We start from the raw sequence: 14,778 nt of genomic DNA, 5'->3' as shown, positions 1-14,778 counted from the left end.
AAAACCAACCACCCCAAACCGGGACCTGAACCTCCGCAGCTGCGTCGGACTTGCCCACGCTCCCTTTGCCACGGCTGGCTGCCAGGAGCACCCCTGAGACGAGAAGACACCACCTCTTTGTGTCACAAAAGCAGACAAAACCCATAAAACATCCACTCAATTCTGTGCACCTACGTGCCTCTGGGGCGCAGGAGCCAGGGTACAGGCGTGGTGGTGACAGGGTGTTTGGGGGTACAAGGGACTGAGGCGATGTGTCCGGGGGTACAGGCGCTGTGAGGGCGTGTGTGGGAGGACAGGACCCTGTGACAGCGCCTGAGGGGGACAGGCCGGTGCGACAGTGCCCGAGGGGCCCTGGGCACCGCGCAACGTCGCGGGCGGCCCCGTCCCCGAGGCCGGCCCGGGCCAGCGCTGCGGGGTTGCCGGAGCTGAGGTGCCACGGCCCCTCCCTCCGTCCCACGGTCCCTGCCCGCCCGGCTCGGGCGGCCCGAGGCCGAGGAGGCGGGGGCAGCTGACGCCGGGGCCCGTGCGGCGGCGGTGGCGGCGGCTCCGCCCCGCGAGGCCGGAGCTGAGACGGAAGAAGCCGCCGCCGCCGCCGCACAGCAGCCGCCGCCTCCTGCCGGAGCCCGACATGGCGCTCTGAGCCCAGCCCCGGCCGTGCCCAGAGCCGCCACCCCGCGCGCCTCTCCGGGGGGCCCCGAGCAGCCGCCCCCGCGCCGGGACCGGGGAGGGGGGCATGGGCAGGGCGAGCGGCGCCAGCCGGCAGGGCCGCTGCTAGGAGCCCGGCGGGCATGGGAGAGCGGCGCTAGGGACCCCCTTCCCGCCCGCGTCGCGCAGCTCGGCCCCAGCCCCGCGGCCGCGAGGTGAGCCGGCGGCGGGCGGGGGCTGCCGGGCAGGGCGGGCCGCGGGGAGGGAAGGAGGGAGCGCGGCCCGCGCTAAAGCCGCCTCCCCGCCGCTTTGTCCTTCCAGGCCCCGCCGCCGCCGCCCAGGAGCAGGGAGGCCGAGAGAGGGGAGCAGCGGGCGGCGCCCGGCCGCCGCAGCCCGCCATGGCCCACTCGCCCGTGGCGGTGCAAGTGCCCGGCATGCAGGTGAGCTCCGCGCCGCGCCGGCCCCAAAATGGAGGCGACGGGCTCGGGCTCGGGCTCGGCCCCGGCTCCGGAAGCGGCGCTTGCGGCCCCACCGGGCGGAGGCCGCCGCTGGGGCGACGGGTCCGGGGGACCGCGGGTGGGCGAAGCGGGGCAGGCGGCGCGGCCTGGCCGCGGAGGGGCCGCGGAAAGGCCTCGCTCGGCCTAGGGAGGAGCGCGGGCCGGAGCCCTCGCCGGGCGAGGGAGGGGGGTGCTCTGAGGTAACGGGAGGCCCTGGAGGGGCCCCGCTCCCTCAGCGTGCCCCGGGGGGGCCGCGTACCTGCAGCCAGCCCCTCGGAGGCGAAGGGTTTCTCCTCCCTCCCTTCCCCCTTTGTTCAGGGTTGGCCGCGCTGCATCCAGGAGCACGTAAGAGCTTCTAAAACTGATTAAAGGCGAAATGAAGTTAATCGCAGGGTGTGTGGGTGTGCAGTAAATGACATATCAGGCTCGCTGGCAAGCGTACCTCCTGCAGGACTTCCCCACCAACATGCGCTTGGCGCTGGGCCTGTAGCGCAGCTTCTCCGAGGACCTTGCAAGTAATGGAACGGTGGTAAACGCGAGGTCCGATGGTGATGCAGCACAGCGGCCAGCTTGCTGTGGAAGCCGTCATCTGTCAGAAGCTTACACCTCTCTTCGGCTGGGAATGAGACCTGGTGCCGTTTCTATATGGTTGTGGTATCTGCTTAGAAAACAAACAAGCTCCTATATAACTGGTTTTTCATAGGAAAGGTGGGATACCTCTAACTCTGTTTTACTCCACTGAGCAGTCTAATGCAAGTTTGGTCAGAGATCTTTATCAAACTTAAAGGAGCTGAGGAACAAACTCATTTCAGTGTTGACTTTTGCTTGTCAGACACCAGCAGCCCAGTCAGTGTTTTGAGCTTTCTCTTAACTTGTGACATAGTCATGCCTGTATAATACTGGTTTTCAGTTCAAATAACATAGAAGCCTTTATGATACATCTCTATGTGTGTGAGATGCACAGTTAAGAGTTCGGGAGGCTGCAGAACCGAAAGTTAAAATTTCTTTTGTTCAAATATTCTCATCACTTTTAGAAAGTGTAGAATTGATGTATAAACAGTATTTACACATTAATTTATGTTAGTTACAATACCAGGGTTTAGTTTACCTTTCTGATTTCTAATAACTTGCAGGCTCTCTGAAGTCAGTTAAATTTTAGTCATCCACTGACTTTCTGTTCATAGAAGAGAACATAAATCACTTTGGCCTCCCTGTTCCATTGATATGTCAAGGTTACTGTTGTATCGGTACAGCCTTAACAACGGGAAGCTAAAGAAATTTTTGATAAAGATTTAGAGGCTTTAGCCTGAGCTTCTTTATTTATATCCTCTGTCATTTTTAATGTGTTTATATTCGGGAGACTTCTATTTCAAAATCCAAGTTTATCAATTCCTCACTTGTATATCTGCTTAATGTATTGCTGTCCTATTTTCCATAGCTGCCCTGTCATCACAAAAGGACCTTGAAATTATTTAAGGTCCTGTTTTACATTGTTGAACCAGTAAACTTTATGTAATAGCATACTTAGTTCCAGTAGTATTGTTGTTAGTTTAACCCAGATCCCTTAAGATATATCTGTAGGTTTAAAGCATTTTTTTTAACTATTAGATATGTACAGCTGCATAGAATTAAAATATATTTTTCCCTTGGTGACTTTTTTTGATGAAAGCTATTACACGAGTCCTAAAGGTCTTAGAATACAAAGAAATATAATTTGGTGCAAAATTATTCTGCTTACTCTTCTTTTAGAAGAGTCACAATACAGTTGGGTTTGTTTGTTGTTTTTTTTTTAAAGTGTTCTAGAAGAGAGTGGTAGTCTGAGGTATAAGGGTAGCTTCTTTTGTTTTTTAACCTATTTGAACTCTTCAGTCAGGATCATCCAAGTGATGATGAAAGCGTCCCTGCTTCTGTTCAGTGTTAAAGTAAATGCATGGTGATCAATTGAAGAAGGAATAAACAGTTTCTTCTCTAATGGAAGAAGATCTAATAGTTAAGTTAAAACTATCACTGTGGGAAAGTGCCTGTAATGTCAAACCCCTTGTTTTGTGTTGAGGGAAGCATTTTATTGAATATAAAGTTGGAAACTGAATTTGCCAGAGAATGTCTTACAGGTTTGAAGTTTTCAGTTTTATTGTAATCTTACACTTTCAATCCCATTTCACTGTACAAAAAAACAGTACAAAACAAAAATCCAGAAATAACTTATAATGTAGTTCCCATACTCCAAGAAGACGACTTTGACAGTTTATCACCAAAGTATAACAGAAGCTCTTTTGACTGTTTTTAAGATCTTTCATCTTATGAAGAGTCAGGTTCCCTTTAAAAAAAAACCAAACATGGAAAATTACAGAAAGTCACGAAGAGTTATTTTTGTGAACTCAGAGTCTGACTTTCAGTACCCTGGCAACAATGGAAGACCCAGAGGTAGTATTATCTGTTGCCCTTACGAGTAGTTACAGAACCATTTGTTTATGTAGTGGTTGCGTTCTGTTTAACCTGTCTTGTGTCCCTAACAAAACCAAATTTTATACCTAACAATTCTTGCCTGTGCAAACAACTTCCTAAACACATTCATTTTCCTTGCTCCTTTGGAAAGGCTCCATTTGATCCAATTGTATGATGTTAACTTACCCAGCTGCCAAACTTCTAAGCCTATTCAATAAAATCAAGTGAATGTATAAAATGAGTGCTCTGAAGCTAAGCATGATACCCCAAATTACGGCATTTTACACAGAATCCAAGATGAGAGGGAAAAATGAAAGGTTGATAGAGCTATGTGAACACAATTAAGGAGTCCTGGTTACATGGTTTGCAATGAGTTTGAATGTCAGGTTGGAGTTTTTATTCAGTAATGTCACTGTAACTTTGTTCCTTGGGATAAAAATATTCAAACTAGTTCTTAGTCTGGAATGCTTTGAGATCTCACAGTAAGACACTTATCCACTGGCACTACCTTCAAGGAATCCAGTTGAACTCGTACAGAGCATTTCTGGATATGGCTTGCAAGAGAGATATTAGAGCCTACCTGCATCTTTTACCAGTCCAGGGCCTGTGCTGAAAACAGGTACTCCAAACCTTAACACTTTCCAGCCTCTCTTATTTGTAAGCTTGCAAATGAGCAACAATTAACCTTTCTGAGGTGGACAGTGAGGAAATCTGTCTCTCTGTCAACACCCTGATTTTCCAAACTAGTCTAAACTTCAGCAATGGAACATCACTCAAGTAATAAATGTCTTTTTTAGCTGGTAGAGTTTCTATGTATAAACTTTCCCTTTTCCTATTCTAATTTGTTGTGCAAAATCTGAAGTCTGTGAAATACTCATTCATTAACTGATGGAAATGTTGATTCTTCTCATTTGTGTTTCTTCTTGTCAGTGTGCGTGTCTTTGGAACCTGGTTTGGGGCTTTATTTCTCTTTATCTCTGCTATCCTACTCATCTAAATGCTTTTTGTTTCCTTTCTCATGGCTTTGTTGGTGTCTCCTGATCCTGTATGGCAGTAGTCTTGAGTGTAGCCAGAAAGGTTGTTTAGACCTGATCTCCATCTGTTTTTATTGGCACTCAGACTATCCTGCAATAAAGAGCCTAACTTCCTCTAAAAGCAGAGCAGCCAGAAGCATGTGACCTGTCAGCCGGTGTACTCTGATTCACAATTGAAAGATTGCTTGATTAAATACAAACTTGGATGTAAAGGTGAGCTTTGCTCTCTGTGCTGCCAGTTAACAGACTGGCTGTAGGGCGCTGCCTGCTGAACAACCTGAGCCTGGCAGCTGGAGAGTCTCTCCCTGCAGGATGCTTGGAGGCACATCACTTAACATCTACTTATTGGATGGGTATAGAAGAAGGAAAGGAGAGGTAGCATTCAATTTTGGAAGTGGTCTTTTTCATAGACCAAGAAAAAATACATTTTCTCTTAAATTAGTGCACCTGTAGAAATGGGCGCTTAGTGTGGTGCCTAAAACTAGTCTGGAAGTGTGTCAGATTTCTAGTAGACCTTATGCGTTGTAGTTACAAGAATATGACTTCTGTTAAGACCAAGCAGTCTGTTACTATCAAATGCTTAAATGTTTAGAGGGCGGGCGTTAGAGGAACTTAAACTTTTGAAGAAAGATCCATTCAAGGATCTGTTAATTTATTCCTCTCATAGGAACTGAGCTGTATCCAGATGCTTCTACAGTGAGTTTGAAAACGCTTTAAACTTTTATTATTCAGAGACATAACTTAAAGGAAACTGGAAAGTCTAGCACTTGCAGGATGCCAGGAGACTTCCACAGCACCTAGAAAACGGGGATTTCTTATGATTAAGCTAGGATGGACTCTAGTGTTTTGGTGATGAATACTGTGTGCAATTTCTGTTCCTTGATTTGTACTTTGAGCCACAGTGCAGGTAGACTGCGGGAAGATAGTATTTTAAGACCTGTGGAGAACATGCCTCTTTGCTACTTGAAGCAGATATGCATTAAAATATTTGTGGAATTCAACACTGCAGTTGTTCCTTTCCTGGTCGTTCTTTATGTACAAGCTGTATCCTACCTAATAGTAGTCTGCTAACTCAGCTTGGCCTTTATTAGCTGAACTTGGTTCTTCCATCTTGTGCATTGTGATAAGTTATTCCGATGACAAAGAAAAGTAGGGATCAGTCAGACTTGTACTGTCTTACTGTTATCAAAGGAGGAGGACAGAGCGAGCTCTGGAAAGTGTTTGATACATGGGAGCTGTGTAGGTATATGATCAGCTGGAATTCAGCAGACGCTTTTATCAGGCTTAGAAGAAAAAATCCACAGCAGTCTTTTACTAGTATTTTTTGTGCAGATTTTACAGTTTTATACACACGTTAAGTGCACTGACCTGGAATTCAGAGGCTAATCTGCTGAAGCTGCAGAGAGTACATAAAACAAACTCAACTCGTCTCACCTTAATCTCTCTGCTGTTCTGTACCATCATATACTCTCAGTTTTGGGCAGAGGATCATTGCCCCCAAAATGTAAAAACATTACATCTGAAACCAGACTTCTAACTTTTAAAAATACATAATTGTTACTTTATTCTGTAGTGTTTTTTTTCTGCTGAATTTAATGCTGAAAAGATTCATGCTGGCTGTTTTTGAAGTCCAGTGTCTTACTGTCATGCTTTACATGAAAGTTTTCTTTTTCTTTTCTTCTTTTCCTCAAAAAGGAGAATATATAGCCAGTAGTAGCTTAGTAATATATTGCAATTTGTTGTTAAAAAAAAGAAACAAAATTCCTTAGATGCTTATTTTGAGGGGAGGATTGTTTATATATAGTAACTTTGTGGCACACCATGAAGTCACATATATGACTGAATGTGCCTCTGCAGCAGTATTTGTTGTATGAGACCTATGAAACATCTTAGTAATAGACAGGCGTATTATCCTCAGTTTTCATTGTTTTCAGTCATCTCCAAAAGTGAAAGGGTGAATTTTAAACCTGTTAGTAAAAGTCCCACTCGTTTGCTCTTTGGCGATTACCTTCAGATTTAAGATAGAGTCACCAACTCTGAAAAGTGATAAGAAGCTATTGTTTTGTCTTTCATTTATTCTTAGGGACTGAGTTTAATAATTGACAGACACTTGAAGAGTTCAGGGATGGGGTTGGGGATGAACAGTACAAAGTTGGTTTTGAAATTCTTCTGTAACAAATAATTTTCTGACATGGTGTAATTAGTAGCTACATGTATGTTGTCTTTGCAGAAATAAAGAGTTGGTAAGGTATCTATCATGTCAGGAACCACTGTTCCAAATCCTGCTATTTCGTTCTGACTTACAATAACTGAAAATCAAATTCCTTCCTAATACTGCCTCACCAGTTTTTACTCTATTTAAAGAACTGTCATTTGTTCTTTAAATTTGAACTTCTAGCAGTTCTTCTAGAACAAGTCTGTTCTGCTGATTAGATGAGGATCACTGAGCACACTCCTTAGGTCTGAAGGAGAGACTTAAAACTCATGGGAAGGGTGCCCATCTAGTGATACTCACTGAAATCCATTCTACCAGAGGGATTGCTAGCCAAATAAATCTGGCAAAAAGAACTCAATCAGAGAAACTATTAATAAGGGGACTGACAAGGTAACAGTATCTCACCGGTCTCATTCTTCCTCATATCTTGTGCATGTGGTTTTGCAGAGATAGGCTATATTGATTAGGTCCATAGCTTGGGAAAGAGCATGGCTTCAGGTCTTTCTTTCTGAAGAAGGCTTTGAAGAACTGCATAGCTGACTCTCAGAAGTGTGAAGCCAAGTTTGTCTTGCCAGAATCTGTATTTGAATGGTCTTGATTGAGGCAGTGTATCTGGAAAAGCTTTGTGGCGTGATCTGTCCTGGATCTGCATGAATTCTATATGCATTGATGAAGGAGAACAAGGAATGAGAAATGCTAGTTATCTGCAAGTTTCACACTTCAGCTGTGTGTGGAAGGGGGAGCCTAAGAGCCCAGGGTGGCTTCACTGTTTTCATGAACCAGAAGTCAAGAACCATCTGTTCAGTCTTGAAGAATGTGGGGTTTTTTTCTGTTCCCTCCTTGCTCCCCCATCTTTTGCAGGCTTTCCTTTCAACTGGGTACTGTTACATGTTCTGAATATTTGAACATTGTTGACTGGGGGGGATCAGAGGGTGTCTATGCTTTGCTAGATGTCAAATTGTATTTCAGTGCAGGCTTCTGTGTTAGGAGCTGAATGCAGAATAGTAAAAACAGTGTACAACTTGAAATGACCATGAGTATTGTAAAGTGCCTAAATATAAAACACTGAATGAAAAAGACTGAATTTCTACTGATGTAAATCAATTAGAAGCATTATAGAGAATTATGAGCGGAGCGAGGTGAGCTTGCTGTTGATCTCTCACCTAGGAAGGTGTCATCTGGCAACCGGTCATAGCAAGAACATTTTTACATTCCTGCACAGCTTTATTCCAGCCTAGTTGGCAAGAAGAATCTGAATTTTTTTTCAGGGTGTTTCTCTTCTTCCCCTCCCCCTTCCCCTCGCCTTTTATGTAATGAGATGCTTTGCCATGCTATGAATGAGCTGCAAAGTAATTGAAAAAGGAGTTTCCTGAAACGGGCAGGTTGGTTCTGGCAGGGTAGGTTTCTTGCTTCCTTCGTAGCTCATTTTGGAGTTGTATTTCTGGTTTTTCATTGTGTGCTTCTTGTAGCTTCAGGTCCAGTATGATTGATATGATCAAGGGCCAGTATTCAAGAGGAGAGTACAGCTTTCAAGCTTGTGGTTGTCTAGCCTTGGGGAGAGGACAGAAATCTAGGATTCTAGCAGACTTCCTTTCTCAAAATAGTCCCTACCAAAGCTAAAGGAATGGTGATGCTCTCTAACTGTGGGTTCCCACTTGGGGTTCATTGCAGGCAGTGATTATGCCTGGAGAGTTATCTGTGGTAAATAAACTTGTGGCCTGCTCTTTAACCCGCATTGTGTTTTGGAGCCATCCTTTTTCAACCAATGTTTTTCTGCCTTGCTTTAATTTTGTTTAACCTGTAAATAAGTAATGACTACTTCAGTAGAGAAATTTAACAAAGATACTCATGTGTGTTTTAAACTTGAGGTTTTGTTGCTGCTTTCTAGTTTATGAACTGGCAGGTTAAAAAGCTGGATTTTGTTGTTATTTTTGTTCTATCTGGATTATAGTATGAGTTTAATCTTATTTACAGGAGGAAAATCTGTGTATCAAGTTCTAACTTGCACAGAAAAAATGCTAAAATGGCTTCTAAGAGAGCAGTGAGGAGGCATGTGAAATTTGTGTAGCACTTGCCATTTAGCTGTATATACCGAACCTCTAAATATTAGGAAAATGGTTCCAAATGCTGTAATGATATAGTTTATTGCTGGCAGAGTTTTGATATAGTTGTTTCTTTAAATGGGTGTGGCAAAAATAAAAAAAAAATTGTTTGTGTACTGATAAGCAGGCTGCTTGCTGAAAGGAAAGGCATACTGCTGAAAGTAGGCTGCAGCCCATAAATGGTTATTTTTCCGTATACCTATTAGACGTGGCTCTTGTAATCTCTCTGCAGATTAGGTTTTTCAAAGCAGTTCATAAAATGGAGAGATTACAAATGTTCTTCAGCAATGAGAAATTGCAGTAGTCCTCTATCTTCTGACTTCTAATTCAGGTGTACAGGCAGTTAGTTCATTAGTGGATTAATTACCCATTCAGCAGTCACTTGTCCTGCGCTGTTCAACAAAGGAGTTTTTATTTGTTTTGAAAGATCAGCTTGTTGAACTTTAATAAATGCAGAACGGTGTTTGAACACTTTGGGATACCAGAACCTGTTGATTTCTGTCTCCATCTAAGGGTGTTCATCCTCCCTAGCTGTAGAGCGTTCAGTCACTTAGGACTTTCTCAAATCACAGTAAAGACCTAGCCACATAATTTGTGCCCTCTCTCTCCTTAATTCCTCTGACTCTTGGTAGCCAATGCTTCTCAGAGATGTGAGCAGACTGAAGGATATGCAGCCGTATGCAGTGGTTTGAGGATTTTTTTTTAAAGATACTGCGTGGTTAAAAGGTATTGATACACAGAATGGAAGCTAAGTGGGACTCCTTTTGAAATGTAAGGATACTCAGTTACAGAGAAGCTCACTGGCATGAGAAGTTTCTCTTTGTGTTTCCTTTCCTCAATGCAGAATACGCCTCATAAATAATTGGTGTAAATTTTTTTAATTGCCTGTGTCAAAGAGCTAATCTTTGGGAAATTTTGTTATTCTTTCTTTTTGCTCATTTATGCTGTTTCCTAAGCTGCTTCATGTTGTGTTACCAAAGTGAAAGAATATCTAATAATAGAGGAAGTGAGTTCAGTGGTTTCCATTTTCAGCACAAATACAATTGACAGCTTGCATCTGCCACAGGTCAGAGATGGTTTGAAGATGAAGGTGATTCTTTAAAAATCTGAGAAAGGGGGGGTTTTGAATGCTGATTTTAAAATTTTGATAGTCATATGAATTTTCAAGCAGCTCGCCTTATGGCTGACTTGATGAAAAGAAAGCGACATGGGTTTTTTGCTTGCTTATTTTTGCTTTTGTTTTATATTGAAGTTCTCCAGGTTCTCACTAAAAATGGCAATGAGTCTTGGCCTTGTCAGATAAGGGAGATGTTTCATGAAGCGTGTAGCAGACGTCAGATCCCATTTAAGGACAACAAAGCCCAGATCTAGTTTTTGCTAGCTACCATGTAGAAAAGCTTGACAATGTAAAAGTTTGACACTTTACAAAGTCAAATTGTTTTGTGGTTAAAATAATTTTCTTCTTCAGTATGTATCATACAGTTCCAGTTAATATAATGAAGTATCTACTATCCTGACGTTTGAGTCTTGACAGGACTGAAGGGTAGCATCAGAGTTTAGTTACGTGCCAAAGTCAACAACACACAAGAGTGTATAGGCAAGATGGAGAAAAAAGATGTCTACAGGTTCCACCCTTGTTTTGAGTGTCTGCAAGTTCATTTTTTTCTGATTCTTTGTAAGTAATAATGGAACTGCACCTGTGCCTTCATTAATTTCAAACTATTTAAATTTATATATATACACACACATGCACGCATGCCTATGGCACTGTTTGTGTGAGTAACTTTAATTGTAATAAGATTTTAAAATAAAATTGGCGGGGAAAGGTGGGGAGGAGCTCCAGGAATTAAAATCTATCACTACCTGTGGTAGCTTTATTGTAAAGAAGTAAAACGTTCCTTACGCAAGTAAAATATGGAAATACATATAATGTATGTGAATATATATTGCTATAGAATAGAATATGTATGGTGTATAATTAATGTGTATATACATAATATCTGAAACTACATGCAGATAGTGTATGGAAAGAAATTCAATTAAGATGAATGTATCTGTTGATTAAGACATTACTCTAAGAAGTCCCATAGCCTATCAGGTTTACCAATCTTATTCCCTCTTAATTTCAATTTTTTGGGGGGGTCTGAACAGAAACAAAACTTAGAGGTACTTTATTATCTGAGAACAGATAAACGTCTATGAATGGACTGATTACGTATGATTTCAATGTGCTCAACCCAGATGCAGTATTTTGTAAAAGTGAGGTAAATGCTGAAAATAGATTAAATGTCTTAACTTTTAATCTGTTTTTCTTTTATTGACTTTCAAGTGTCTTTTTCGCTCATGGTATTTCAGGTATTCATTCTTAAGACAATAAAAGGTATCTTGGAGATTTTACGGATAATAAACTAGGCCTCATAATTGCTATTTAATTTTATTGTTAGCCATAGTTCAGACAGTGCAGACAGTGGGACTTAGAGAAATGGTGCAGTGCATGCTGGCTTCAGCAACAAAGTTGGTATACATTTCTGATCTGGCATTTTAATGCTAATGTAACTGTGAGGCTGCACAACAAATTAATTACTGGGGTGTTTTTTTGATAATGGGTTGTTTTTTGTTTGGTTTTAAATATTTTGCCATAACATAACCTCCTCCTTTTCCTCAACCTTTCTGGAAGATGGCTCTTTTCCTTATAGTTTACCTTGGACTTCTCCCTGGCTATGAAGATCAGGTTTTCATTTTAGTGAGCAATTGCTTGAAATGGCGGTCTTTTAAACACACAGGTAATTCTGATGGCTTCCAAAGATACCAGTATGTATTAGGGCACCATAGTAGCAGATACTTGAAAAACATATGAGTAGACACTCTAGTCTTCTCTTACCAACCTTTTATAAAATCGTTTGAGCTAATTATTGCATCTTTATCTAATGCGTATTTGAATAATGTCTGCCAATGTAGGTGAGCTATTCTGTAGTACTGCTACAATTTTAAGGGAACTTCTGTTCCAAATAAAGCCTGGGAGATGCTTGAAAATCCAGATAGTATAACAGCATTTCTGGGTCAGGTTTTAGAAATACTGCTAAGACAACAGGATATATGGTCTCATATTGACAGACTACTCAGAAGAAATCTCACAAGACTATGGTAAATTATTTGCTTTGGGAGACCTAGAGGATCCTGGGTTTGATTTTGTTAGATACAAGGCATTAGCTCAGTCTCTGTCCAAGATTCTTTGAAGCTTTGTTTTTTTATGCAGTTGTACTCAGTAGTCTTTAACAAAATTCATTAATGAACCTTCTTAGAAGACCTGTTTCTGTAAAAGACCTGTCCTGCACTGACAGATCCAGAAGCAGTCTAACATAGATATTGTTTCTTCTAATTTGGTGTATGTTGTTAGATATCCGTATAACATTGAAAGTTAGGTATTCAGTGTGCTTTAACTTTGTTTCAAAGGAATAACACAGCATTTGGAGAACAGGTACATGAAAGGGTCAGAGGTGGGAAGGTGAGTCAGCCAGTCAGTTTTGTAGCAGAATGCAGCCAGTACATTGCTGCATAGCTGTGTTTATCAGAATAAAAAGAAAATGCTTATATAAGCCATAATGGCAGAATACTTGATGCAATTGCTGCAGGTATGCTGGTAAAACTTACGCAAAATTTTTTTTTATTTGGGGCTTCTGAGCAGGCAGTTGGCCTAGACCTCCTGAGGTCCCTTCCAAGCCGAATAATGCTATGATCGTGGGACTTCGTGTGTGTACATACATATGTGTGTAAACACATACATGGTTGGATAAGAGGAGGAGAGATTTTACTGAACACTAGCACAGGCTGTATAGTTGTGCTGGACTGGTGAAATGGTGGCCTTCCTAAGCTATGCAGAGTGCTTGTATTGTCACGCTTGTGCTGGTACTGTTGCTCGTGCTGGCAAGATTGAAGCTGGCATGTGAATGTGCCTGTGCTTGTCATACTTGGTGCTGCTTTTGTCTGTGGAAACAGGCTTAGGGAGGGGAAGAGCAATAGATTCTATTCCTGATTTGTCCACTTCTAGGTGTTATCCTCGGAGAGGTGATGATGGAGTCCATACACTGTATTGTATTGTTACTATCTGCTGCCCAACAGACATAGAAACCAGTATTTATTTTTAAAAAAAACCCCAACAATTATTCATGCAGGCAACTTTCAAAACTTCTAAACCTTTTTCCTGTTCAATGAAAGATCTGTGAAAGAACAGGGAATAACATTTGAGTGTTTTGCTCAGGAGTGTTAATAGTGTTAGAAATCTTAATTTCTACCATATTAGAAGCTTAGCTGGCAGCTGTGCTGCAAAAATTTATTGGTATATATTGGGAGGGTGTATACACACATACACACTTTTATTTATATAAAATATATCTCCATCCTTTTCTATACCAGGAGAAAGAGGGTAGGCATTACTGCTTTATATAAATTTAACTTTGTTTAAAAAGTAATCTTTTAAAGTTTTGGTGGTTTTTTTTTTTATTAGTTGTAGAAGAACATTCCTGTAGAACAATAGTCTGAAAGATAAGGAAATTAAGAAAGATAAAAGCAAATCTGTTTCAAAATGCAGTCTTTGTTCTAAGGCCATATTTTAAGTTATGTAGTGTTCTAAGTTTGAAGCCTTTCCAGAGGACATTATCTCAATATTAGCCATAGTTGGTCAGAAATATTTGCCCTTATCCTGGAGTGTCCTACAGTTCCTTGTCAGCCTTGGTGACGGAAGCTGTAAAGCTGACTTTGCTTGCTGTGAGAGGATTTTCTCAGAATAGAAAGATGTGACTTTTTCCTCCAGTAGTCCCGCACTGTTTGTTCTCCTCTGATGCCCCTCTGTTCCACCTCTCTCTCCCAGGGATGTACACGGAGTTCTGCGGTCCAGCCATGCCCGATCTCTCCCTATACTGTAGCACTCCCATGTAATGGCATTAGGAGTTGTTGGAAGTTAAAATAGCCTTTAAAGCTCTGATTCACCTGAAATAGCTTGGGGGAGAGAGTTTGGAGGCCTGGCTTGTTTTGTTGATGACCGTTAAGTGGGTGTATAGGAGGATTTCCACTGAGGAGCCCACAGGAATTTTCTGCTTAAGGTTTCTCCCCAAGCAAAACTCAAGTGTTGCCCTTTGAGTTCATCAAACATTTGTGAAGGGTTGGATTAGTTGACTATATCTGTGATTAAATTGCTTTTCTTTTATCTGTCTGGAAGAGTTTAACAGGTTTCATTTCAAATCAACAATAGCTATTAGTTAGCATGAATGATTCCTGGAATCCCAGGCTCCAAGTGTGTCTCAAAATGAAGCTAGTTTTTCTGAAGATGAGTATTTTAGAGTTAATGGAAGGTTTTGCCAATCTTCTCTCTTAACTCTGTTGTTTCTTGGAGGGGGTGTATCTGTGTCTCTGTTCATTGTAAATGGAGAACTATCAGTTAATTATTCCTTATTGGAACTAATGTTATAGTTTAGGAACATTAGGTTGCTAGCTAAATGACAATTCTACAGCTTTTCTAGCAGCAGGGCAAGGCTGGGTGGCAGTTGCTGCTGCTTTTGCCACACATGTCCCTACAATATTTTTTTGAAACTCATCTGAAAATGGATTTTAAATTCAGATTTTTAAAATTTTTTTTTTTTTAAATTTTTTTAGTCTTAACGATGAAAAGATGGCAGAGCTGATGCAGTAATGTATGGCAATATGGCTATCTTTGGGCAGTTTGAAGATTACTGGGTTTTTTTTGTCTAACTAAAAGCTTTATGAAGCCTACAGTCTTTTTCTTTCCCAGTATAATCATATTAGTTATTCCAGATTTCAGATCAAAATAGTACCCATCCTGTCAT

At 41.8% G+C, this 14,778-nt stretch overlaps 1 protein-coding gene across 1 annotated transcript in view; it reads left to right on the top strand.

Moving 5' to 3' along the window:
* Positions 1-579: 579 nt before the first annotated feature.
* Positions 580-14,778, top strand: part of STK26 (serine/threonine kinase 26) — a 34,365-nt gene continuing 20,166 nt past the window's right edge. The window contains exons 1-2 of the mRNA XM_075162051.1: positions 580-860; positions 967-1,085. Coding sequence (XP_075018152.1) covers positions 1,044-1,085 — 42 coding nt within the window. The 5' untranslated portion in view covers positions 580-860; positions 967-1,043. The remainder of the gene's footprint in view (positions 861-966; positions 1,086-14,778) is intronic.

Source organism: Calonectris borealis, chromosome 13 (genome assembly GCF_964195595.1).
Source record: "Calonectris borealis chromosome 13, bCalBor7.hap1.2, whole genome shotgun sequence".
In the NCBI taxonomy this organism is placed as follows: domain Eukaryota; kingdom Metazoa; phylum Chordata; class Aves; order Procellariiformes; family Procellariidae; genus Calonectris; species Calonectris borealis.
The sequence above is the reverse complement of the archived record's forward strand: the minus strand, read 5'-3'. Positions and strand labels throughout refer to the sequence as shown.